The 27,066-nt window shown below is 45.3% G+C and overlaps 3 protein-coding genes across 4 annotated transcripts in view; all 3 read left to right on the top strand.

Moving 5' to 3' along the window:
- Positions 1–4,353: 4,353 nt before the first annotated feature.
- CDKN1B (cyclin dependent kinase inhibitor 1B) lies at positions 4,354–10,146 on the top strand. The gene is made up of 3 exons (XM_080661361.1): positions 4,354–5,766; positions 6,322–6,452; positions 8,783–10,146. The coding sequence occupies exons 1-2, from the start codon at positions 5,292–5,294 to the stop codon at positions 6,441–6,443; spliced, it is 597 nt and encodes a 198-aa protein (XP_080517487.1). The 5' UTR covers positions 4,354–5,291; the 3' UTR covers positions 6,444–6,452; positions 8,783–10,146.
- A 3,429-nt stretch (positions 10,147–13,575) lies between these two features.
- DDX47 (DEAD-box helicase 47) overlaps positions 13,576–27,066 on the top strand; it is a 73,127-nt gene continuing 59,636 nt past the window's right edge. The window contains exons 1-2 of one of the 2 annotated variants that reach the window (XM_080661435.1): positions 13,576–13,675; positions 18,066–18,146. In XM_080661435.1, the coding sequence (XP_080517561.1) occupies positions 18,125–18,146 (22 nt within the window). In that variant the 5' untranslated portion in view covers positions 13,576–13,675; positions 18,066–18,124. The remainder of the gene's footprint in view (positions 13,676–18,065; positions 18,147–27,066) is intronic. The other variant, XM_080661436.1, reaches the window with a different exon arrangement.
- LOC308244978 (TERF1-interacting nuclear factor 2-like) overlaps positions 13,633–27,066 on the top strand; it is a 45,531-nt gene continuing 32,097 nt past the window's right edge. The window contains 1 exon segment of the mRNA XM_080661437.1: positions 13,633–13,675. The gene's annotated coding sequence lies outside the window, so the exon portion shown is untranslated.

The following is a 27,066-nucleotide window of genomic DNA, read 5'->3' as shown; positions in this document are numbered from 1 at the left end:
ATTCTGATACCGGTCAAGAAGGTGAGAATGGGTTTGGGTGGACAGCTAGCAGTCTCTTACTCCTTCCCTCTGTGGTACTTCTCTAATTAATGGCATTATTCTGTAAAATAGTCAGGCTTGAGTCCTTACAATCATCCTCCAATCCTCCATCTCTCTCCTTATCTGTTATAACTACCTAAGCAATCCCATATTCATTCCTTGCTTTCTACTGCTTCCTCCACAGCACTGCTCAAGGCTGTTGTATCCCTTGGTTGAACAACTGTAATCAACCTCCAAAATTACCTCCCTGGGTCAGCCTTAGACTCATCTTTTACTCTGCTGTCAAGTGCTACTTCTTAACACAAAGATCCAACTGTCCAAGACAGTTTGAGCACCTTAACGCTTACATCTCTACTCACCATCAAGGCTGTGAGCACCACATACAGAGCACCTGCAGCTAGGCCTTTGTAGCTCAGGGGATCATTCCAGACTGCCTCCTACTCTCTGTTCCAAACCATCTCATCCCGGTCTCATGGCCCAAGCTTCTACCTTTTTGCCTCACACCAGGGCTCTGCCCAACTTTATCTTCCTTTGGATTAACACCATAATGGAACTGTCCACCCAGCTTTTCATTCAGCTATGTCCCAGAGATGGTCTCTCAGGACCCAGGCTTGCTCTTTGTTCAGCAGACAAGTTTGGACAGGGATCATGTTATTCTCTTCACCAAAAGCAACATGAGTTCCTATTGCTTATGAATAAACAGATTTTCTTTTAGCATGCCATCTATGGCCTGCCTCCATCTGATCCCATTCCACAATGACCACCCTTACCAATACACCCTTATAATCTTCTTGACATTTTTCTCATTCTTTAGTATCTGACTCATATATCACCCCCTCCAGAAAAGAAGCTTCCCTCTTCCTCCCTCTTTTGTACTCCATCTTTGTACCATGTTCTTCTATGTATTGCTTTCTACCTCTGTAGCTTTTGTGTACACAATGACCTCCCCATCGAGAGTGTATACACCCTAAAGATAGGGATTGTGACTTAGTCATCCTTTCAGTCCTCATGCTGCAGAGAATAAAGCCTCGGGGAATACTTTAGCTCATGGTATTCCACTGCTTAAGATCTCCTAATGCTCCAGTGGCTTCCTATATCACTCAGTCAATGACAGAAACCATACGTAGGACTACATGGTCTTATAATACGGAATGTTCCTGTTACCACTCTCCGCTTGCTCCTTGCTGTTCCTCGAACACATCAGACAAGATCCCACCTCAGAGCCTTTGCATTTGCTGTTCCTTTTATTGAGACACTCTTTCCCCAGATATCTGCATGGCTTGCTTTCTCAATTTCTCAGGGCTTCTCTCCAAGGCCACTTTCTCAATGAGGCCTTCCCCAATCACTGTATTCACACAGGGACTCTTGCAACACACTCTTTCCCTCTCCCCTGATTATTGTTTCTCCATAGCAGACATCACCTCCTTACATAATACATACTTGCCTCATTTATTGTGTTTCTCTCTCCCCTTGCTAGAAGGTAAGCTGCACCCTAGTTTAAATCTGTTTGTTTACTTCTGCACCCCCAGAACCTAGGATAATGCCTGGCATATGGAAGACACTCAATAGACATTTGTTGAAAGAAAGTAAGAATAATTATACTAATAGAAAGTGTTCAATAAATATTTGTTAAATTGAATGAAAAGTGTCAGGAACAGATGACTGAACTTTCCAAATTCTAAAAATATGTTGGCTTAGGAGAACTGTGAAATTGAGTGAAAGCTGCCTCATTATAAACATCCTTGAGAAAGAACAAATCGTGTCTTTGTGGTGGGAGGGGCAACCGAGCAAGGCAATGCAGACCTTGCGGACACATTAGGGGCTGCACCGCCCGCTAACCCCACAGCCTGCTTTACTTCCCCATTTGGACACGGTCTACCACGCAGGTGTTTCTCTTAAGTTGTCTCCTCAGCCTGTGAAGCACCCAGAAATCTTGAGTGGCTTACGTGTTACTTCTCAGGTGTAACTAGGAAAATACCAGGAGTGAAAATGACCAAAAAAAAAAAAACACACATCACCCACGACCAGATTTTGGGTCTTGGGGAAGCAAAGCCCATTGTAGAACCGTGCCGAGGGAAACTTTCTGTCTTCTCCCAAGGCTCCGCCTTGACGCTGTTTATCTGAAATCCTTGTCCGCCTCACTTTTGCAGCCGCCTACTTTCGCAGGAGGATGGCGCTCCTGATCTCTGCCTTCCCTCTCTCCTGGATCCATAGTATTTTTTTTTTTTTCTCACGCTTTGTTGCTGCTAGACGCCGGCCTTCTCTTTATTTGCTGTTCCGATTTCCGGTGCCTTGACTGTAAACAGAACACGTTAGCTCGTAGCAAGGTCGATGTAGGCACAGTTTTTCTGCTGCCAGCCAGACATCTTAAGGTTGTGTGATGGTGGCTCGTTTACTCCTCAAGATTAACAAAACAACAACATGGTGCTCCTACATATTAACTGAAGAAAGGTTCATTATATATAGAGGATAGAAGTATTACTTTTCTACTTTTATGTAGGATATTGAGTCCAAAAATAAAATGAAACTCTGTGGCAAGGGGTAATCCTCTCCATTTACATATTTGTGGTAGTTTGTGTATTAATGCATGTGAATGTATGCTGATATATCATGTAGAATTAATTCTTGGGTAGTCTAGCAATTATTTTAAAATTTCGACCACAATGATCTAATTTCAGGGATGGGGTATATGTTATGGCACTGAGGCCTACCCGAACTGGGCTGTCCCTCTCTTCCTCTTCTCCAGTCTAATAAAACTGGGGCCATTAAATGTAGACAAATGAAGATGAGGCCACCGACTTTGATCCCAGGTGAAATATTTTCTGTCTGGAAAGAAGTCTTGACTTGAAGCAAGTATTGGGCACTGCCTCCCTCACTGCTCCCTGAGTAGGGTATCACCCCTTTCCTTTGGGAATCAGCATTTTAGTTGAACTAGTGGATAGTGATACCAAAGGCCAGTGACAGCTACATTTAAATAGCAGTGACCACAGGCCACATCAAGGAAACATCCGCAGGCATCCCCTGGCATGTGAAGGAGCCATGTGAATTATTTGTAAGAGAGAAGGACCTGCAGATTACAGCACAGACAAGCACAAAAACACTGAACCAGTTGGGGCCAGCAGGTAGGAAAGAAACAAAATGAGCCAGCTTGAGAGAGGAGACCTCTGTCTAATCCTGTCTCTGCTGCCCACTGGACATGTGTCCCTGGACAGGAATCCTCCGAGTGTCATTCTTCTCAGTGGTAAAAAGATGGGGGTGAACCACAGGGCTGCGAAGGTCTCTCTGAGCTCTAACACTATGGTGTGTATGAGGTGAAGCAGGCACAGAGTCAACAAACAATAATGTGGTTAAGAAAAGTTAAAAATCAAACTCACCTGTAGCATAGATGCATAAGAAAACATTGCTGCTGTGGACTATTAGAATTGAAGGAGATTAGTTTCCAGTAAAATATATTAATTTGGGCTCAAACCAAGATTATATGTATGGGGGTTGGGGTGGCAGTTGAAGACCCAGTGAGATCCGAGATGTCACAGCTGTGCCCTGCTGTTTTACCTTCTACCTCCCTGCTCAAGACCACACTGACAGGGAAATTTCAGGTTGCCAAAGGGAGCGGAGAAATGCATGAACAATATCCGTTATAAAGACATGGTTGTGGTGGTTTTAGAAATCACTGCATAATCTGGACTTCCAGATTATGAAAAGTCCAAAAGCATTCACTTGGCACCTGCCTGTTGTTCTGGGTGGGAGAAGTGCATCTGGAGAGAAAGGTGGGAGAAGGAAGGGGCTGTTGTAGTTGGCGGCGGGACTCAGGTAGAGGAAACTACTACAACCGGGGAAAGAACTGAAAAATACAAAGAGACGAGTTCCTACACGCAGCCCACGTCCATCGCTTTAGTCGTGTTTGGGAGGCAAGAACCTGGGCCAGGGGTGTAACCTCGCTTTTGAACACTAAAGGTGTTTGAGACAGCTACAAAGTTCATGAGGGACTCAGGAGACCAGTTTGGGTTTTAGATCTTGAAATCTTATTGAGAGCTTGTGTTCAGAATATACACTATTATAAATGTCACGCCTACTCCAGGCTGCTTTGTAGAAAGACGTTCGCCTTGGCTTCTTCCCTAAGCCCCCTGTCTCCCCGAGAATAGCTGAGACTTACAGGTTAAGGGTGAGCTAACCACTGCTCACCCACAGCTAAGGCTCCCAGATCCTCAAGCCTAGTATTTGCCCGCCTCTCCCGCAGTGCTAGAAGTTGGGGCAGCAGGTAAAGCCCAGCCGCGGGCAGAGCCCCCAACGTCTGCCTCCCCCCTAGCTGCCCGCAGTGCGGGGAAAACAAGATCGCCGCCGAGGCGCACAAAGAGCAGCCAGCAGCCTTTGGGATCATCTGGTCCAGCCCTTCGCTTCCCCGCAGAGGAGCGGGAGACCCGGGCTCCGGGCGGGACGGCTGCGCGCCCGTCAGCGCAGCGCAAGGCCGCGCCGCCCCGGCCCCTCCCCACCTTCCCAGCCGTTTGGTTAGTTTGTTTGTCTCTTTTTTTTTTCATTTCTCCGAGGCCAGCCGGAGCAGGTTTGCTGGCAGCAGTACACCTCCAGCAATCACGGGACCAGCCAATCTCCGGGCGGCGCTTTCGGAGTCGGCGCGCTCGGGGAGGCGGGGAGGCGGCGGGATCGCTCCGGGGCCACCTTAAGGCCGCGCTCGCCAGCCTCGGCGGGGCGGCTCCCGGCGCCGCAACCAATGGATCTCCTCCTCTGTTTAAATAGACTTGCGGTGTCAATCATTTTCTTCTTCGTCAGCCTCCCTTCCACCGCCATATTGGGCAACTAAGAAAAGGGGGCTCGTCTTTTCGGGGTGTTCTTCTCCCCTTCCCCTGTTTCTCATCCCTCTGCGACTCTGACGCCGGCAAGGTTTGGAGAGCCGCTCGGTTCGCGGGACCCGCGGGCTTGCACCAGCCTGGACTCGGACGGGCTCTGCCGCCCCCGCCTCTCGCCTCTCCCCTCCCCTCCCCGCCCTCCCGCTCGCCCGTACACTTGATCGGCGGAGACTTTGGGCTGCCTGGCCGGGGCTTCCCCCTCACCCCTCCCTAGACCCAGCGCGCTCCTGACGTTCGCCAGTTACTTGTTGGGGTTTGTTTCTCTTGGCTCCCGGGGCAGTCGCAGGGCTTATAAGAGCAGTTCGGGCTGGGTCGGGGCGTTTTGTTTTGTTCGGTTTTGTTTTCCGAGAGCGCGCGCGCGAGAGGCGGTCGTAAAGACCTGGGAGGAAGATGTCAACCGTGAGAGTGTCTAACGGGAGCCCGAGCCTGGAGCGGATGGACGCCCGACAGGCCGAGTACCCCAAGCCCTCCGCCTGCAGGAACCTCTTCGGCCCCGTAGATCACGAAGAGTTAACCCGGGACTTGGAGAAGCACTGCCGAGACATGGAAGAGGCGAGCCAGCGCAAGTGGAATTTTGATTTTAAGAATCACAAGCCCCTGGAGGGCAGATATGAGTGGCAGGAGGTAGAAAAGGGCAGCTTGCCCGAGTTCTACTACCGAGCCCCACGGCCACCCAAAGGCGCCTGTAAGGTGCCAGCGCAGGAGAGCCAGGATGTCAGCGGGAGCCGCCCGGCGGTGCCTCTCGTCGGGTCCCAGGCAAACTCGGAGGACACACACTTGGTGGAGCAAAAGACTGATGCGTCGGACAGCCAGCCGGGCTTGGCGGAGCCGTGCGCCGGGATGAGGAAGCGACCTGCAGCAGATGGTAAGGACCCTCCCCAAGCCATAAAATGTCTCTGTCTGTCTGTCTGTCTGGGGCACCGCCTTGCCTGCTTTCGGGGCTTAACCCATCCCCTTTCTTTTCAGCCTACTCTGGTGTAGCTTCTTGGGAGGGAACTTTCGTCATCTTGGGCTGCGCGTGCTGTCTGACTGCTTGTCTGTGTTTATGATTTGTGAGTCAGGCGCCTGAGATTGTATTATCTGATAATTTTACTAACCGAAAGCATCGCAGGTCCTCCCGTCCAGCCGGCGGTGGGTAGGTGACAACGCTGGGGTGTTTATCAGCGGCCTCCCTCTGCACTTGGGAGAGAGCGTTTGGGGCGTAGCAAGCACTGTCTGTTCTGTGAAAACAACCTCAGTTTGTGCCCTGAAAGGCTCCTGGGTATGACGGGTGCAGGAATGGGGGGTGGGTGGAAGTGGTGGGTTTTTCATTCCCCGACTATTGAGCCAACTTCTGCCAGCCATTGTTTTTTCTAATAAAGATTGTGTGTGTTCTCTCTTTTTTTTTTTCTTTTTCTTTTAATCCCCTCTTTGTCCCTAGATGCCTCTTCTCAAAACAAAAGAACCAACAGAACAGATGAAAATGTTTCAGACGGTTCCCCGAACGCGGGCTCCGTGGAGCAGACGCCCAAGAAGCCGGGCCTCAGAAAACGTCAAACGTAAATTGCTCGGGTGGGTTAAAGACTAGGAGCAAGTAACTGACGCCCAAATCGGCCTGCACGAACTCTTTGAGCTTCCAAACCCCCAGATAACCTGATCTCAGTGATTGCCGGCAGATTTAGCTTGTGGGTTTTTCTTTTGTTTATATTTTGTTAAGTCCAAAAAGCAGGAATGGCGAAGGCTGGGGCATCACTGTGGGGATACTGTATTTCTTCTCAGTTTCCATGTCCTCGGGTCATTTTCCCTTGGAACACGAAATGACTAGAACAAGCGTCCCAGAGAAGTCCTTGTAATCAGGGCCTTGTGGGTAGCAACCCAAGTTCCCTGTGAGTCCCACCAAAACATGCTGGGAACAATAGGTTCTTTCCTCATCTGACCAAGACCAAGGGGTGTATGCCTCAGACCCACTTCAGGAGAATTCATTTTCTAGAGGTTCAAGTTCTGTGAATAACATATTCTGGGCCATACATGGAAAAATGCCCCCCCCCAAAAAAAAAAGATTAAATTTAAATTTTGAGGGAAATGTTAGGTACAAATGGCTCATATTTGGTTGATCAAACCGAAATGCAGAAAGAGAGGTGTGTTTATATCATTTATATAAACTGTCACTTTCCCTGTTTTCTGATAAGTTTGAGGTCAGAGAAGGAAGCTGCATATTTTTAAAAACCAAAATAGAAAGCTCAAACACCAGCAACACCGAAGGTTCCTACAGAAGTTCTGGTAACACTGAAGTTGCAAAGCAGAAGTTAAATTAACTCTGCCAGAGTAAGCAGTCCAGGAACACGTCAGCATGTGTATGCTAATCACGCTATAACAGGGTGATCTGGATATTTGTACGGGAAATAGATAGTAGATATCAGGGTTGTCGAGGGTGGGTCTACCCCCAAACAAGGGAAGTGGAGATTTTTCCATCTACTAAAATTGATCAACATAAATAATTTGAGTAGCTCACCTCCCCCAACTTTACATAGATTAGCTATTCATAATGATCAAAATATAGATATTAATAGTTTGTATACTTCTTACAGACAAGACTGTGACCTCTTCTCTTCCATCCCCCCCATACATGCTCATAGCCTAGCATATAAAGAGATCTTAATAGATGTTGGTACTAACTTTTAAAATCCTCATTTATAAAAATTTAAAAATAAGTTAACCGCCCCAACCGGTTTGGCTCAGTGGATAGAGCATTGGCCTGCAGACTCAAGGGTCCCAGGTTCGATTCCGGTCAAGGGCATGTACCCAGTAGGGAGTGTGCAGGAGGCAGCTGATGGATGTTTCTCTCTCATCGATGTTTCTAACTCTCTATCCCTCTCCCTCTCTGTAAAAAAATCAATAAAATATATTAAAAAAAAAATAAGTTAACCATAGGGATTGAGGTGGGATTCAAGAGTGTGGTGTTTTTAAATCATAATGTCATATATATGACTTCTTCAAATACATCTGATATTTTTCAGAGCTTATATAAAATGACACTATAGACCCTCTGTATTACAGCTGTATATGAAGGGGGAAAATTGGATGAAAAACTGTTCTGACACATCCTCATCACCTGCAGCTATTGTTGGTTTGTGACTTGTGGCCTACCTCATTAGATAAGCCACAGTAAAGCAGACCTACTGGATTTTGACCTGGTTCCATTCTGACATAGGCATTTGTTAGTAAATACTGCCCTTTCAGAGAATACTAGAAATAATAGTAAGGCCCTATTCAGGAGCATTCATAGGTATATCCTGTATATGACTAAGACACTAGGACATTTTGAAAAAAAAAGTTAATAGAATTTTCTTAGTAGACTAGAAGTTATATTTTCCATCATTTCTCAAATTTAGAAAATTTTGCAACTCTTAAGTGTTACAGTTTCTTAATTTTCCCCTCTCTGTTCTTTCTCACCATCTTTGACCCCGATTCTCTAGACCAGGGTTTCTCAACCTCTGCACTGTTGACATTTTGGGCCAAGTAAGTCTTTGTTGTGGGAGGTTGTCCTGTGCATTGTAGAATGTTTGGCAGCATCCCTGGTCTCTCCCACTAGATGCCAGTAGCACCCCCCCTTGTGACAACCAAAAATGTCTCCAAACATTGCCAAATGTCTCCTGGGGGACAAAATTGCCCACTGTTGAGAACTAGTGCTGTAGACAAAAGTACACAACACAGAGGAGAGCAAAAATTCAGTGAAGGGAAGAAACATTGGATAGAGATGACTATAGTCATTAACTTTTAGTACATACTTTCTTTTCCATCAGGTATTTCCCAACTAAGACAGTGACAAATAACTCCTGTACTTTATTGGTAATGTTATTCTAGTACTTTTCTACTAATTCTTCCCTCTGTTTCTCTTGCAGAATTGAGAGTATGTTTCCTTGTTTATCAGACACCTCACTGCTTGGCGAAGCAAGGAAGATATGAATTAAACATTTTAAATACATATCGCTGACTCCATGGAATGGATGTCCTGTATAAGCACTGAAAAAGAACAACACAATAACACTAAAATTTTAGGCACTCTTAAGTGATCTGCCTCTAAAAGCATTGGATGTAGCATCATGCAATTAGGTTTTTCCTTATTTGCTTCATTGTACTACCTGTGTATATAGTTTTTACCTTTTATGTAGCATATAAACTTTGGGGAAGGGAGGGGAGGGAGGGGAGGGTGGAGCTGGGGAATTGGCTTTGGGAGGTATGAAGAGCTTCCTTCGATTTAGAGCAAGGAGAAAATTATTTGACTTAACATGAAGAGAAGCAGTTTAAGGAAGGGGTTTGAATTGTTTTCTTTAAAGATGTAATGTCCCTTTCAGTGAAAACTGATACTTCGTTTTAAAAATCATCCAAATTTGAACACTGGCTACAAATAATTGCTATTCATTTTTTACATGAAGCTATTTTTTCATTTGGGAGCTCTGATGATTCCGTTATGTAGCAGTAAATGGCTTTTTTTTTTTTTAAACAACAACAAAAAACTGTCCTTCTCAGTGCTCCCCTTAAAATTGGAATTTACCAGTTAATTATTTAGCAGTTAGGTAATCACTCCAGGTAATTATAGGCAAAAAATTAAAAATAAATGGAGGGGGAGAGTCTGAATGCTCAGAATCAACCATCTAATTTTATCAGATTTGTTGAGAAAATTTCTGAATTTTCTTTTCACTTTGGGCTGTGTAGACACAGTCAAATAATTCTAAATCCTTGGATATTTTTAAAAGATCTGTAAGTAATTTCACATGAAAAATAATGAAATAATTTTAAATTTAAAGTTTCTTATTCTATTTGCTAATTTGCCCAAAGGAAAGTAGTGTTTTAAGAGGTAAGTGTGTATACAAAAAGCCCGTCTAGTAAAAGTGAAATGGATACTACATCTTTAAACAGTATTTTTCATTTCCTGTGTATGTGTATGAAACAAAACCATTTGAAGTGTACCTGTGTACATAACTCTGTAAAGACACTGAAAAATTATACTAACTTATTTATGTTAAAAAAGATTTTTTTTTTTAATCTAGACAGTATACAAGCCAAAGTGGCATGTTTTGTGCATTTGTAAATGCTGTATTGGGTAGAATAGATTTTTCCCCCTTCTGTTAAATAATATGGCTGTGCTTAAAAGGTTGCATACTGAGCCAAGTATAATTTTTTGTAATGTGTGAAAAGATGCCAATTATTGTTACATATCAAACAATCAATAAAGAAAGCTTCCATAGCTATTCATTGAGTTGAACTGTGTATATTGTGTTTTACTAAGCTTGAGGTAGTCAACCTGGCATTCTAGTCATATTTACACAAATATAGTAGGAAGTGGAAAATATCTAGACAATCCAGGCCCACAACTCATATGTTTATGTGGGTCCGAATGTAGTAGCAGCTATTTTCCACTTAGGTTCTACAAGGGTGGACAAAACTTTACAAGTAAAAAATGGAAAAGCCATATTTTCATATAAATAAGATTGTTAAATTTTCCATTAGTTCAAATATTTATGTCTTCTAGGATATGAATGTGTCAGAACTAAAAATTCTTACATAAGTGTACACTGATCACACATTTGCAGGATTGAAAATGAAAGTAACATTGGTGGCTTCTCTAAATTCTCTATTTACACATGCAAAGTGTTGTGGGGAATTAGGGCAATTGTTTAGACCGTCTAATCAACACCCCTTGTGCAAAATATTCAAATTTATAGGCCCTTTAGAAATTAGTGTGAATTCCACACTAATTTAGATAAAACCAGCATTCTTCAAATTTAACTGGTCATCATACACAAGTTCCTAAACTTACACATTTCCTGGTAATCACACAACCCAAAATCGGTTAAACACAAAAATCTGAGGGTTTTAGGTTCTCATATTCACAGCAGAGATAATTTTTACTTAAGAAAAAAAATTAAGACATTTTAAAGTCAGATTTACTAAAATAATTCCTGTAATTTTACATTCTCTTCAAAATGTAAAAGTAAATTATTTTTTTCTAGGAAACTGCGAATGGTTAAATTGCAAAAATCTGAATTTGAGTTAAATTGTTTTCCTCAAGTAGTTACATTTACATTGTTGCGCCCCCAAAGGGGGCTCTAAACAAGATAGTTTCAGCTTATTTTGACCCGAAGTTGTGTGTGTGTGTGTGTGTGTGTGTTAAAAATAGGATTGACTCTACAGCTGCGGGAAGGGAGAAGTAGGTCCTTTGCTGGCTGGGCTACATTTTCCAAGTAGGTATTATTTTAATGAAAGACTGAAAGGTATTTTTGTGATTCTATTCAAAACACGTATGGGTGTTTTTCAGGAAGACACTAAGAAAGCAAGAAAAACAATTCAAAATGGGGAGGAAGGAGTGGAGGGAGAATCAGGAAATAATGAAATAAAGTTTCTCTGAACCAAAAAGGGTACTTTAAAAATAAAAAGTGTTTCTAACATGAAAAAATTCATCTTAATGGTTGCATGTACCCCATTTTCCTTTCCTAAAGAGGCACCTTTAATGTGAATTTTTAGAGATTGCGTTTTAGGAGTGCTGGGCCAGGAGGCGGTGGATGCTCGCCGCGCTAGGCAGGTTCACATGAACGCAGTCCCCAGTCGTCGTGCTGATCCATTACACTTCTGTGTCAAGTCTCCAAATGCGTCCCCCGCGATTCGGAGCGTCCTCTCCCCAGGCCAGGACTGCGTCGCCCGCCGCGAGCGTCCCTCTGAGGGGACCGGGCCACCAGCACCAGCCACCTCCTGCCCGGCTACCCTGGCCACTGCGCCGTCGTCTCCCCGAACTGCCCCGCAGTTCCGCGTTCGCCCGCCGCGGTAGTTGCGGGGTCGGGCTGGCTGACGTTTTGGGACAAAAAGACCACGTCTAGTTCTGGGTCTTCAACTTGCCGCTCCCGCACCGCCGGGGTTCCTGCGCGCAGTACCCGCGCCCCGGGCGCCCGCAGGCCGCGAAGGGCGGCTGCGTCTCCGCCTGCGCAGCGGTGCTGAGCGGTTTCTCAGAAACTTGCCTCCCTCATCATCTCTCCTCTGGGCGAAGAGAGAAGCGAAAGCCCCCCATTCCGCTCGGCAAACAGACCCTCCCCATCATACTCTGCTAACTCCAGAGCGGTGGGGGGACCTGAGCGAAAGGGAGAACTTTTCCGAGTTCGTGTACCCTCCAGGGCAGTAGCACGCTCCCCCCCCCGCCCCACCACCCTGGGCTCCAATGACCCGCAGCCCCGCGCTTTTCGAAAGGCTTCCCGGCTCGCCGGCAGCCAGGAGGGCCGTAGTGGCGCACCGGAGGGCCGAGCGTCACCGCCGCTCGCGGGGGTCGCTTCCTCCCTTCCATCCGCTTGGCGAAGTCCTCTGTCGCATCCCCAGCTGCCTAGCAAGAGAGCTGGGGCAGGGAAGCACTAGCAGAGGTTACGATTGGGGGACGGAAGGGACCGAGGAAATAAAAAAGGGAGCGGGGCCGATGGCCTTTCTGGCCACGGTGCGCCCACCGCCCTGGCCGCGCGCAGCGACCTTTCCTGGCAGTCTTGGAACGCTGCCTTCGCCATTTCATCTTCATCATCATTAGCGTCGATACTTGCTCTTCATAAGCTTTTTTAGATTGAAAAGGATGTTTTAAAAGCTCGTCTAGGCTCTCCGATCTGTTTCTGAGTACTAACTTTTTAAAATTTGCCATCTCTTTCACCTGAGCCACACCCTACGCTCAGTCGCCCTTCCCTCCCGGGCAAATTGAAGGTAAAAATACTGCAAGCGAGGCGGGGGTGGGGGAGAAGAGTGCCCACGATCATGCTAGAACCACCACCCGGGGCGGGGGCAGAACTCGGGGACCTGGTCAACAACTGGGCTCTCGTGGGGGGGGGGGGGGTGTCAGCCTCAGAGCCCGCAGAACCGAAAGTGTATATTTACATGTAAACTCGTCTGTGTGTGTCCCCCACCCGCGTACCAGCTTCGTCTCGCGTGGGGGGGACACATCGTAGGGAGAAATCGGAAAGTAAAAGATACAAAAAGAACTCTGCGTGTTGGGCGCGAAACGTCGAGGCGCCTCGAAAGGAACGTGAAGGAAAAGCAGGGAGAAGGCGCGCAGCCGAGTCCGGTCCGGGGGATTGCATCACTGCAGCTCCCCCGCAAGAAAATGGGCTCCAAACCGCGGCCACCATCATGGCGCTCGGGCCGGGCCGCGCTTCCCGCGCGCATTCCCCGAGCGCTCGGGCCACGGGCACCGATCCTCCAGCCAGCTTTTTGCAAACATTTCCTCTCCCGCGCGCTCGCGCGCGCGCGCGCCTGTACCCCCACCCCCTCCTTCCTTTTGTGTGCTTGTGTGTGTGCTTGTGTGTGTGTGTATGTGTGTGCGTCGGTGTGACTGTGTGTGGACTGGAGAACTTGAAGATTGTTTTTTTCCTCTTTTTTTTCCCCCTCCCGTGCTGGTGGTTGTAAACTTGATTGGCATTGGCTGCGCCCACTGACCCCTGCGCGGAGTCCACTGAAGATTTAAGGTGGATCCGAGAGGCTGCAGCTACAGGCGGAGTCTCGCGCTCGAGCTGGTTTTGGAAGAAAAAAAAAAAAAACAACACAAAAAAAACCCAACCCCAAACCGGGCGCCCGCCGTGTTTTTACGCCTCCCCTGCGGTACCAGCCCCCGCGCGCCCCGCCCGCCTCGCGCTTCCTCCGCCCACCGCCCGCTTCTTCCCCATTGGCCACTGAGTGCAGTTTGAATTTTTTTTTTTTTTCTGGGATGCTTGTTTTCTTGTGAAAAATACAGGTCTCCAGATCGTGTGCCAAAACCGCTTCTGCGGCCCCAGGTGAGGTGTTTAGCTGGTTTTGTGGAGGCGGGAAGGAAGCGGATAGGTGGAGCTTCTGTTCCAAAAATTTCCCCCAAAGTGCGGTTGACAGTGTACAGACGGGTGGGGTGCGTGGGGCCGCGGTCAACAACCGGGAGACGCTTCGGCGGGGCCAGAGATGTAGTATAAACGTTAATGGATGTCCAGGGTGCGCCGTTTCGCTGGCCGCGGGCCAGAGGTACTAGGGAGGCGCCGGCAGGATCTCTGGCGAGGATGCACCTTCCCCTGCCCTGGAAAGGTAGAATTAGGGAAGGCGGGAGGGCGAAGGTGGCCCGGAAAAGACCACCTCACTACCAAGGGGAAAAAGAAAGAAAAGAAAAATAGAAGAAATGCAAATACAGGGGGAAAGTATTATTTCAGGAGCCGCCAAGTCAGGGATCACATAAGTCCGGCAGTCGGTGTCATTTTTACTGAATTTTTAAAAGAAAGTTGTCTGTCTCTTATTTCCAGAGTATTTTTATGGAAGGAGAAGACTAAAACCCAGAGAAGGGATGATTTTGAAAGTGCTTTGACTACTGGATCTGAAAGTTAATTCTTTAGGATAATGTTATTTGTAAAACAGGTCTACTACATATGATATTCTTCATTAATTATAAACCAACTATGTTTTACTTTATGGTGAAAAGTTTTAAAGTTTATCACAATTTAAATTATTCTCCAAATCAGTTTATCTCCAGATTAGTGAAGTTGGTATATAAGCATGAGTGTTTTATGTGTGTGTGTGTGTGTGTGTGTGTGTGTGTGTGTGTTTGGGGGCGGGGAGAGGGAATTTTATCCTTTACTCTAGTTACAGTGTAGTTGACAATTTGAACCAGAATTTCAGCCCAGCCTTTAGTCTAACAGTTCCTATTCAAACCACCCCATCTATTTTGTAGTTCTTAATTCCCCCAATACTTCCTAGCCCAATTAATCAACCCCTTAAGGTAGGCCCAACCCAACTAAGCTGCTCAGACCACCATATGCCAACCTGCCTGTGCCATTGGCAAGGAATTTTTAAGCTAAGATTGCCCCCCAATAGACTGGCTGGCCTCAGTGAATTCATCATCCCTGGAAGTGTGAGTCAAGCACTAGTCTGAGTGACTCCTCAATTAGGGACATTGTAGAAAAGATTCGACTATCAAATGAATGTTAAGATTTGTGATTTTTAAAGTCTATTCCAGACCCTTGAGATACTATATTTCCAACATTGGAGTTTCTGGGTTTCTACTAAATTAAGCAGTTTTCCTTGTTCATGACCATTTTCTAGAGTCGAGTTGTCCAATATGGTAGCCAGAAGCCATATGTGGCTATTGAGCACTTGAATGTAGTTAGTCCAAACTGAGATGTGCTGTAAGTGTGAAATATACACCAGGTTTCCAGAATTAGTATGAAAAACATGTTAAATATCTCAGTAATAATTTTTTTAAAATATTGATTTCAGAGAGGAAGGGAGAGGGAGAGAGATAGAAACATCAGTAGTGAGAAGGAATCATTGATCAGCTGCTGCCTACATGCCCCCACCCTGGGGATCAAGCCCGAAACCCATGCATGTGCCCAGACTGGAAATCGAACCTTGACCTCCTAGTTCATAGGTGGGCCCTCAACCATTGTGCCACACCAGCCGGACAATAATTTTTATATTGATTATATGTTGAAATGATCAAACTTTTGAATTACTAGGTTAAATAAAAAATATTTAATTTCATCTTTCTTTTTACTATTTTTTAGGGTGGTTACTAGACGATTTTAATTTACAGATGTGACTAGCATTATATTTGTTGGACATTGCTGTTCTAGACCAACACGAAGCCCCCATCTTTTGAGTTTGGTGGCTGGTAATACCAAGTAGGTGGTAACTTCCAGCTGCCATCCTAACTTCCCAAGTTAAATCAAGGCTTAAACTCAGCCATTGGAACCTTTAAAAAGAATGTTACCAACACCTAACACCTACCATTTAATCTTTAACACAGTATTGGGTTTGAGCCCAGACCATGGAAATATGGTATAGATATGTCTAATTAAGTCAGATTTGATCACAGCTTTCCACATTTTGTAAAGAGAGAAACTGAGAAGTCCAATATGTTAGGAATGACTCTGGAAAAAATGTAGACCCCAAACAAAACTTCCACAAGTAATTTTTCACTACCACTGTTCAGCAGACAGGATGGCAGTAAGAGAAGACTTTAACAAATGAAAAGGTGAGTCATATTTTTGGATAGGAATACTCAACATGATAAAGATGGCAGTAAATTAATACCTTTTCGATTAAATTTATACCTTTACACTAAATTCTGATAAGATCTAGTCATCCTATTTTGTTCCATTCTCTCAGTTTCAGCACTCAGAGCCAAATTATTTTGATTACTGTAAATTTAGAATATGTTTTAATTTCTGGTAGCACCAATCCTCCACACCCCAACTAGACCCTTTTCAGAAATTTCCTGGCTTCTTTTGCTGGCCTTGCTTCCCCATATGAATTTACAATGAATTTGTCTAGCTGCAAATATATCATAGTCCCTACTGGCATTAAAAAATAAAGTGAGATTCTTTATCTCACACTTTATACCAGGATAAATTCCTGAAGGATTTAAGTGAAGTGTAAAAAAATTAAAATTAAGCCCTAGCTGGTTTTGCTCAGTGAATAGAGCATCACCCTGTGGACTAAAGGGTCCCAGGTACAATTCTGGTCAAGGGCAGGCTCCTCCCTGGCCGGGGCCCTGGTCAGGGCTTGTGCAGGAGGCAACCAATTGATGTGTTTCTCTCACATCAATGTTTCTCTCTGTCTCTCGTCCTCTCTCCCTAAAAATCAATGGAAAAAATATCCTTGAGTGAGGATTAACAATAACAAAAAAAAAATTAAAATTAAAAAAAATGAAGCCATGTACATACCAGAAGAAACCTCATAGGATTAAAAAAACATATAATCTCAGAGTGGGGAAGGTCTAAGTATGACACAAAACATAAAATTCATAAAATGTAATATTGATAATTTGATGATATAAAAATAAAAATGTTTTGCATGACAAAACCTGCCATAGTAGAGTGAAAAAAAACGAGATGGGGGTTGTGTGAGTATACTTAGTGCCACTGAGCTGTATAGTTAAAAATATATATTTTTAAAATGTATTTTATTGATTTTTTTACAGAGAGAAGGGAGAGGAATAGAGAGTTAGAAACATCTATCAGCTGCCTCCTGCACACGCCCCCCCTGGGGATGTGCTGGCAACCAAGGTACATGCCCTTGACCAGAATCGAACCTGGGACCCTTCAGTCCGCAGGCCGACACTCTTATCCACTGAGCCAAACCAGTTAGGGCTAAAAATATTGAAAGTGGTAAATTTTATGTTATGTGTAATTAACTACAGTAGTAAGTAAGGGAATGAAACCGCTAAAATATTTTAAAGGTCATCCATGTTCTAGCTAAATGAATTTTACACAGTGTTCTGGTCCCATCCTCTGGGAGACAGACACTGGTGCAGTGGTTTGACTTCAGGCTCTGGGAGAGTCTGCTTGGGTTTGAGTCCCAGTTACCTGACCTATTGCCTGTGAAACTTGTTGCAAGTTACTCCAACTTTTAAAGTTTCTGTTTCTGTGGCTATGTAATGAGGCTGTTTACAGTTCTCTCATTGGGTTATTAAACTATTCAGTAAGATGATGTATGTGCAGTACTTAGCGTAGTACCTGGTATACATTTAATAAATAGCCATTATATGTTCATAAACAATACAATTAATGGATGTCCTGTTATTATTTTGGATTCTCAGTTAACCACACAACCAGCAGTATATTAACCTTGTAAATACGTTTTCTCATTTTTAAACACTGCTCTTATTACCCTTAAAAAGAATAAACGATTTTTTGGTGGCATTTAATGAACAGAATTAATGTATTGCAAAAAATGGTCAAAATGGTACATTTTGTGTCATATTTCACCACAATATTTTGAAAAGCTTAAAAAAAAAAAGGCATGTGTTGAGTTTAGGGTTATCTCTAATTATCTTAGAAAGAACCTGGTATGGATTTGTTTGTGGTAGTAATCAGTAACACACCCCATACACAGACAATGGAAGATGTTTGCAATCCATACATCAAAAGGCTAATTTCCCTGATAAATAGTGTCTATAAATAAATGAGAAAAAGCAAACAAACCAATAGAAAAACAAGCAAAGGCTATGAACATGGTTTTCAGAAAAGGAAATACAAAAGGTTTCTAAAATGTGAAAACATTTATAGTTTGAGACTGTTGGGACCTAAATTATTTAGAGAATACATAACTTTAAGTAAAGAGTTACAATGAGTGCCACTCAGATGCAAAGGTGACTTTTATCCTTCCTTGATAGTTTAACTTCGGCTTCCCTCCCTTCTATCCAAGGCTGCGTTTTCCCCAGCTCCATTGACCAGAGAAGCAAGGAGTTTGCGTGTGTGGAAGCCATGACCACCTTTCAAGCCCAGGGTAAAATCTCTCTCATTCAAACCGTGTAATCTTTGGCTTACTGGCATCGCCTTACTTTCCCTTAGAAATCCCCCGAATCAGCTTCTTAAAGCAAGTACAGTGACCTTTCTCGACACATTCGTCCATTCATGTTTTTAATGCCTGTATCTTAGCCAATAATCTGAATCTCTGAAATCATCAGTTGATTCTGGTTTTTCCTTCAAGTTCTCTCTTCTCTTAAAGCTTCAAGCAGAATTTATTATACGATTAATATGGAACGTCAGAGTATATGATGGAGTAAATGTGTTAGGTTAGATCCACACATACATAATGCCTTCTATATTGTGTACTGTGGGTTTACACTTTGTTTCAGTAGTTCCTTTCTACAAATTTACTTTTGGGAAATGGTCAGATATGTGACTAAAGATCTATTTACCAGCATGATCATTGTCAAGTTACATATTAAACTTTAAAAAGAAACAAAATAAATAACCAAACAACATCCCCTTAGATATAGGATTAAAGGATTGATTATGTGGTTGCAACCATTAAACATCCAGGTAGCTTTATTTATATTAATATGAAAAGTTGTCCATAATATTAAACCAGGTGTAGAACAATATTTATGGTATGACCCCATTTTTTGTAAAAAAATTTTTAAAAATTTAAAATTCACGTGTGTATGCTTCGATTCCTGAGAGTAGAATTATGAAGAGACTTTCATTTTGTTTATTTACGTATTGGTTATATATCTTAATAATGGATTTTAACAGGAAAAAGCCATAAAGATATTTCAAATTTAAAAATAATTATCCTTAAAATTCTTGAATGGAGACCAAGTTTCTCTTTGCAGTCTCTCTTCTCAGATATTAGCACAGAACAAAGCATTTTCATAATTAATTTCCCTTCCTAAACTAAATTTTTCTGTCTGCTTAGTTTTAGATATCATTAAATCCCTACATGAATTATGAGGAGAGTTGTGTGTTTGGGTATATGGTTTTGCTTCCAGGGCACATAAATTAAGGCATAAATATCATTCCATTAACTCAGGGCTATCTTAACAAACCATGGAAAATTGAGCCTATTCCATCTTTTTGCCACATGGGATCCTGGTGGTAACATTATCCCAAACCTCACATTCCTTGATCTTTGGCATTTGGCACACCAGGATTCTGCCTGGAATTCAACGGCTCAACTCCCTGCCCGTAGTTTAGTTACTTAGGGCATAGTGCTGGGGAGATTGTTTTAAATTTCAAGTTAGCAGGCCAGTCTGGAGCTGTCACTCTCCGTGGGCCGGGCCTGGGCAAACCTTAGAATCTCAGAATACCGAGAATGGGAGATCACTGCATCCACTTTCATTTTGCAAATGAGAAAATTCTAATCCTTGATTTCCTGTAAAGTGAGGAAGTTAAGCAAGATGATTTATAGGTTCCTTTTGGCTTCCAATCCTGTAATTTGTTTCCTAGTCAAGATCTCGCAGTCGATCCCTATGGATCAGGTTTTTGTTTTTCCCAGGGAAGCTAGATTACTGATTTTTGGCCGCAAATTACGTACTCACAGGAGTCGGAGGAAGATGACAGTACAATAGTGCCGGCTGAAGAGTGAACTTTTATGATCTCCCTAGGAAAAAAAGCATGTGAAAGTATAACTTCATGGTTGCTGAGTCGGACTTAGCACTGCTTCACTTTTGCATGAAGACTCATGGAGTCCCTGCTACGGGCCAGGCTCTCTGTCTTCAACATGACAAACAGGAGCCCTGCCCTCACGGAGCTCTGGCTGTTGGAGGAGATGGACAGGGGATCACAGCCATAGTTATTGAGTGGGATTTCGGTGAGGGTTCTGAAGGATAAGTGCTGTGAAGGGACCTCAGAGCTTCTGCTCTGAGCTCCTACAAAGGTGTCCAGCGGAGGGCGCCAGCCCGGGCTGGAATCCAAACTCTCCCCAGGCCAGCATGTTTATCCAAAAGAAACAAGTCTTTAAAAATCCACCCCGCGCGCAGTGCCTTCTGCAGTTTCCTGAAAGTCCCCTGTGTGGTAGTGGTTGCCCCGTAGTGGATGCTATAAGAGTTTGGAACAGGGGGCCTCATCTAGTGATGGGCAAGTCCCTCCTAAGGCGATGACCTTTGAGCTGAGACATGGAGGCTGAGCAGGAGTTAACCAGAGGAAGGCAGGAGGGGAAGAAGAGTGATCCAAGCAGAGCACCGTCCAAGGCTCCAAGTCAGGGAAGGACTTTGAGGAAGTGAAAGAAGGGGCTTATGGCTGGGATGCCATGAACCAAAGGCAGCAGGCACGGGTGATATGAATGGAGTGTTGGGAAAGCCCGGATGGTGATGGGCTCTTTAAGCCACTTTAGGAATTTTGGACTTGACTTCAAGAGCAGCGGGAAGCCATCGGATAACTGAAAAGAGTGACTTGAGCAGCTTCAATTAAACATGCTTATTTCCTCATTGCATCTTATTCTAGTCAAAACCCTCAGTACTGGCTTGCACCTTTATTCTTCCCAAACATACACAATATAAAAATGTTTTAAAGCTCTGGGTATATGGTTTTTCAGTGAGGGGGACATGAAGTCCTTGGACCATCAGAACAGATACTGGTCACAGCTGATACATTTCAGGTATTGAAGGAGGGCCCACGCAAGCACCATGGCTGGGTGTCAGTCTGCTGAACTGGTGGGCTGAACAAGCCATTCTCACCCCTTCTGCTCCACCCTGCCCTTGTGTAACTTGCATTCTATTTTCATTGCCATAATGAGGCCATTGCTTGTCATTTAGGAGCTCGCCCATGTTTTGTCCTTTGCCAGTACAATTGGTGTGCATCTTCTAAGCATGTGAACAGCTTAGGGGTGAATACTGAATCCTTTTCTTCAAAAATAGCTCAGCATTTTAATCTTCATTTTACTGAGCAACTGGATTCAGTGTTTACTGATACTTTGGCCAAAGGATTAACTGCTTACTTGGTTTTGGAAAGAGATGTCAGAAAGAGATAATAAAAAGGAACCCACAGGGACTTTAAAAAATAATTACTATTTAATTATTTATTTTTAAATACATATTTTTATTGAGTTCAGAGAGGAAGCGAGGGGGAGAGAGATAGAAACACCTGGGATGGAGTTTCAGGCATATGCCCTGACAGAATCAAACCGTGACCTCCTGGTTCATAGGTCAACACTCAACCACTGAGCCATGCTGGCTGGGCTTGTGGTTTTTTTTGTTTTTTTTTAAATTGAGGATTAGTAAAAGAGAGACCTCTGCTGGCTAAACTGGTATAATGACCTAGAGTTGGTCTGTCACCCAACAAGAAGCCGTCTTTGAAGATTTTACAGGTAGGTGTTAGAACATCCATGGCTCCCCGCCATTCATTTCCTCAGCTATCAACTCAGATTCTTTGAAGCTAATCCAAGTGACCTGTGATTCCAAGCCCCAATCACAGTTGTTTATGTCTTTAGGAAAAGTCTTTATATTTCTAAAAAATTATAGCGTTATTTTTTTAAAATATATTTTTTATTTCAGAGAGGAAGGGAGAGGGAGAGAGAGATAGAAACATCAATGATGAGAGAGAATCATTGACAGGCTGCCTCCTGCACGCCCCCTACTGGGGATAGAGTCTGGAAGCCATGCCCTGACAGGGAATTGAACTGTGACCTCCTGGTTTATAGGTCGACACTCAACCCCTGAGCCATGCCAGCTGGACTAAAAAATTATAGCTTCAAATATCAGCTCTGAGACAAACCCAGACCTGAAATAACTCCTGAATTTTATCTTCTTTGTTTCCTTTCTCTCTTCTGCCCTTCACCTCCTTTCCTCCCCTCCACCAGTAAAACAAAATAAAACTTCACTCAAAAGAGAGTACTGCTAAAGCTGTGGTACATCTACCCAATGGCATACTACGCTGCTGTAAAAAGGAAGGAACTCTGACCATTTGCAATAGCATGGATGGACCTGGAGAGCATTATGCTAAGCGAAGTCAGTCAGTCAGAGAAAGATAAATATCACATGATCTCACTCATTTGTGGAATATAATGAACAACATAAACCAGGCGTCCTCAAACTACAGCCCGCGGGCCACATGCGGCCTGCCGAGGACATTTATCTGGCCCGCTGGGTGCCACTGCCTGTCCTGCTTAGCAGCCGACTCGTCCCGGGCCCGCAGTGCGCATAGGAATTCGTTCATAGTTTTTTTTTTAAACTATAGTCCGGCCCTCCAACGGTCTGAGGGACAGTGAACTGGCTCCCTGTTTAAAAAGTTTGAGGACCCCTGACATAAACTGATGAACAAAAACAGATCCAAAGACAGAGAAGCATCGATCAGACTGTCAAACCTCAGAGGGAAGGCAGGGGGCGGGTGGGGGTAAGGGAGAGAGATCAACCAAAGGACTTGTATGCATGCATATAAGCCTAACCAATGGATGCAGGCACTAGGGGGGGGTGAGGGTATGAGCGGGGCATTAGGGGGGCAATGGGGGATAAAGATACATATGTAAAACCTTAATCAGTAAATAATTAAAAAAGAGAGAGAGACTACTGCTGATGGAAGGTGAGAAGGGGGGAACTTCCCTGCTTATCTCTAACATATCCTCAACTGAATAGCCAGGCTCAGGGCCCAGGGTTGGGGTTAGATAGCTGAGGCGAGCTGTCAATCCCATTAATGTCTTCTGCTGGAAGTGTTCAGCCATGGGAGTGAGGAGGCACAAAGTGAAGGAGATTGGGTGAATGGGAGACGCCACAAGTGAGAATGTGAAGGTGGCTATGTCGTGGTTGAAAGGGAAGGTCTCCTTGAGACCTTGCATTTGTTGACGACGGTGGTGAGTCCCTACTACCGGCCAGGCTGTGGGCCAAGCACTTTACGTACCTTTATCCTGTTTCTTGCTTTTCCTCTCGCTTCATAATCTTAAGAACATCTTTCTCTGGAAAGTATTTAATAAGTGTAAACATACTAGTTATGTGTATGTTCACTATTTCGTTACGTTTTTACTCTGGAATATGCTGCAACTCCTACTCACGAGAAGAGGCCTTCCCCAGGCTCCCTAGAGTAAGTCCTAAAGGTGCTTCTAAAATAACACTTCCTGCGCTCTGCGGTGGAGCAGCCGAGAGGCCACTTTGGCTTGGCAGGTTGTTTCCACACGATGGCTCCCACGCCCTGTCTTCCCACGTCTCACACCTCTGACACCTTAAATATCCGTTCTCCTCCTCTCAGCAGCCTCTCCCGGACTGGCTGATGAATGAGCTGTTGGTGTCGAGGGGTGATCATTTTAATGCTGTTAAGGGACCACCAACCTTGCCTTTAAGGAAGAGGAGGCCCAGGGAGGTCAGTTGCCCAAGGCTACCCATCCAGTGGGCAGCTCCCCGATTGTTGATGTAACACTTCCTGTACGACATCCACGCTGTCCTTGGTCTGCATTGTGCCAACAGATGGCTTTCCTTATACTGTCTGCTCCTCTTCTCCAGTTGCCTACCACTCCTTTTCTAAGCCTTCCACCCCCAATTGCGGCACACAGGCAACCGGGGCCCATTAGGGCGCCACCAGGAGCCTCTGTGACCAGTCCAGGCAGCTTTTCCTCCCTCTTCTGAACTTACTGATTCTGTTTGGGCCTTGTTAGGGCACTAACAAATCACTTGACTCACGCATTTACCAGAAGATGTCCATAGACTTTTATCTTCTGAACTGCCTATTAATCTTGACATTTCTATACTGCGATTGTGTTATTTTTCGTGTACACCTTGCATTTGTGTATGTTAGAAGTTGCCTTATACATATTGAACTCTTCCTGCTCCCCCAGCATAATACAGTGCCTTTTACTGAAAATACAGTACCTCTTACTTTCTTTTTTTTTTTAAAATATATTTTATTGATTTTTTTACAGAGAGGAAGAGAGAGGGATAGAGAGTTAGAAACATCAATGAGAGAGAGACATCGATCAGCTGCCTCCTGCACACCCCCTACTGGGGATGTGCTCACAACCAAGGTACATGCCCTTGACCGGAATCGAACCTGGGACCCTTCAGTCCGCAGGCTGACGCTCTATCCACTGAGCCAAACCGGTTAGGGCCTCTTTCTTAATTCCAAAGAATAAATCTTTAACTCTGGGGATTTGAAGCACTGTGGCAAGCCGATTATATAGATACTCGAGGCCCATTTGTCGGGCCTAAGCTGGCAGTCAGACATCCCTATCGGTATGTGGGTTGCCTGGGGAACTGCTGGCAAGGAGACACATTCCCCGCCACCCTCACGGGGGCTCTCGCAGTCTGGGACCCCTCGCTCCTTACCGCCCACCTGCAGTGGAGGCGGGAGAGGCTCCTGCCATCGCTGCACTCACCAGCCATGAGCCTGGCTTCTGGCTGAGCGGTACTCCCCCTGTGGGAGCGCACTGAACACCAGGGGCAGCTTCTGTGTTGAGCACCTTCCCCCTGGTGGTCAGTGTGTGTCATAGCAACCGATCGTTCGGCGGGTCATTCCCAGTTCAGTTGGTTTGCATATGAGGGTTTTATTATATAGGATTCTAAAACAGGATGTTCTTTTAAGAGTTTCCAATTATACCCTAGTTTCTAATGTGATGCCCTGAGTATACTGTTAAGATTTACTAAAGTTTCGTAAAGGATAAACTGCCCTGCCTCAGGATTAATTCATTCGTGGATCTGGCAATTATTAAGGAGTGCTCATGAAATTTGCTGGCCCATGTTAGGCCCTGAAGGCATTTGCTAACAAGTTTGACATCTGCCTATCTGTCCCCTTCTGGCTGCCTAGAAGGTGGATAAAATGGATGCAACTTGAGGAGGCATCCTTTGTTCCGAGGATAGAAGGTGCATTGTGGAGCAGAAAGATACAGGAACTATAGGCGATGCCACACCAGCTCTGCATCGCTTATCTCCAGAGTTCCTTTACAGAAAAGAAAAATAAACTTTTATCTTGTTCAAGCCACTATTATTTCTGGGCTCTGTTACTAGCTGCCAAATGCAAATCTTAACTGATAGAGAAGTCCTTGCGGATTTTTGAGCAAGGCACCGATTCTGATTGGTAGCTCTGCAAGAGACAGATTCCAGGTGGGTGTTCCGGGACAGACAAAGAGATGGAAGTTGGCTTGGCAGGTGGGGAGAGATAGGGCTGGAGACTCTGAATGAGGAGAATACACATCTTGCACAGGGTCATTGAGTTGGGGTTTTTTCCCAGGACACCTCTGCTAACCTCCTGTTATACAGTGGTTATTTAAAAATGTAGTTATTGAGTAATTTGCATTCTGCTATTGTCAGGTGGCCTGAAAGCTAGGGAGATTGAGGAGATGGATACTCTTTGTGTCTTAAAAAAGAAGCAGGCAAAAGCTGGAATACGGAGAGAGTATCAGTGTTACAGTAAAGTGGTTATTATGCGTTCTGAACTCCTGCAGGCATTTTCAAGGAAAGGAACTTTTGTTACGCGGATCGTCTAATCAAGATACATTTGAAATGTATCCTTTACTGGATAGCAACTGTAAATAATATTTTAAAAATGTATCTTGGGGGCAGAACGGGTGGGGAGTGCATTTGGCCTCGGCGCAAGAGTATTGTGTGCCCAGGGCTGCCAGGAAATTCCCTCCAACTTCGGAGGCTGCCCTTATTGACCTCGGGCTTACAGAGGGAGAAACTGAGGCGCACAGCAGATCCGAGTGTTTCCCAGAGGCGGGAGCAGCGGAATCCCAGGCCCCCCGCAGGGGAGAAACAGGACCCCTGAGCTGAATGTCGTTGCGTGGGGCGGGAGGTGGTCATTCACTTGTGCTTTAGTTCATTTATTTTCATTGATTCATTCATTCAGCTTATGTGGAACACCGACCTTGTGCTCGGTATGTGGGTTGCCTGGGGAACCGCTGGCAAGGAGACACGTTCCCCGCCACCCTTACTCCCCGCCACCCTCACGGGGGCTCAGTCCGCTGAGGCTGCGGGAATGTGCAGCTCCTTGGCTGTTTCTAATCATGGTGATTTAATGTAATAACCCCGATTAGGCCCCTACCGAGTGCCACACCCTATGCTAACCACTTTATCAAGACCACTCGAAAGGCAGAGCTGCCCCATTTTACAGATGAGAAACCCAGCCTCCACAGGGCAGATGTACCGCGGCTGGCTTGTGCTGGAGGCAGGATTCGAGGTCAGGCCTGGGAACATCCAGGCGCCAGTAAGTGCAGTGATTTCCATTTGTCCACCTAAGAAGGGAGTCCAGTGAGAGGACCCCTGCATGTGACTAGCTGGGGCCCCCAAGAGGTTGGGGGTGGGTCTTTCAAGACCTCTGTGGCCCAAGTCCCCTGGGCCACTGCCTCTGGCTTGGAAGGCAGGAGGGGGCAGGTGAAGCCCCTCATTCTGGGACCTGGGGGGCTTGTTGGCCGGAACTGTCTTGTCTCTCCCAGCCTCAAGCAGACCCTCTGGGAGGATGGAGGACCCAGCTCACAGGCCAGGGTGGCCAGGCTCTCCTTACTCCCTCCAGGGCAGCCTGGCTGCTTGGTCTGGTCCCTGCTCCAGATGCACTGCGTGTTTCCCATCTCGGGAACTTGGTCCCTGCTGTGCCCTCCAGCTAAACATTCTTCCACTTCCTCTTTCAGGTCTCAGCTTACCTGTCCTTCCTCAGGAGGGCCCTCCCTGATCTCCACCCAAGAGTGGTTCCCTTTGTTATCGCACCCCCCCAACCCCCGCACTGTGAAATTGCACATTTTGGTCTGTCTCTTCCCCAGGAGTAGGTCTGTTTCATTCATTGCCATGTCTGCAGAATATGCCTGGCACACAGGTGCTGAATACATGTACGCTGAATGAATGAATGAATGAATGAATGATGAGCCTGCAGAGCTGTAGGCCTGGCCCAGCTGCATCCTTGACCAGAGGCCCGGCCCAGGAGGTGAGCTGGCGGTTGAGCAGCAGTCGGGGACAGAGAGGCAGAGGGAGCCCGGCTGTAGGCCAGCTGCCCTGGAGGCCAGAGCCAAGCTC

This window comes from Plecotus auritus, assembly GCF_963455305.1.
Source record: "Plecotus auritus genome assembly, chromosome: 3".
Lineage (NCBI taxonomy): Eukaryota > Metazoa > Chordata > Mammalia > Chiroptera > Vespertilionidae > Plecotus > Plecotus auritus.
Note: the sequence above shows the minus strand (reverse complement) of the source record. Positions and strands in the feature narration are given on the sequence as shown.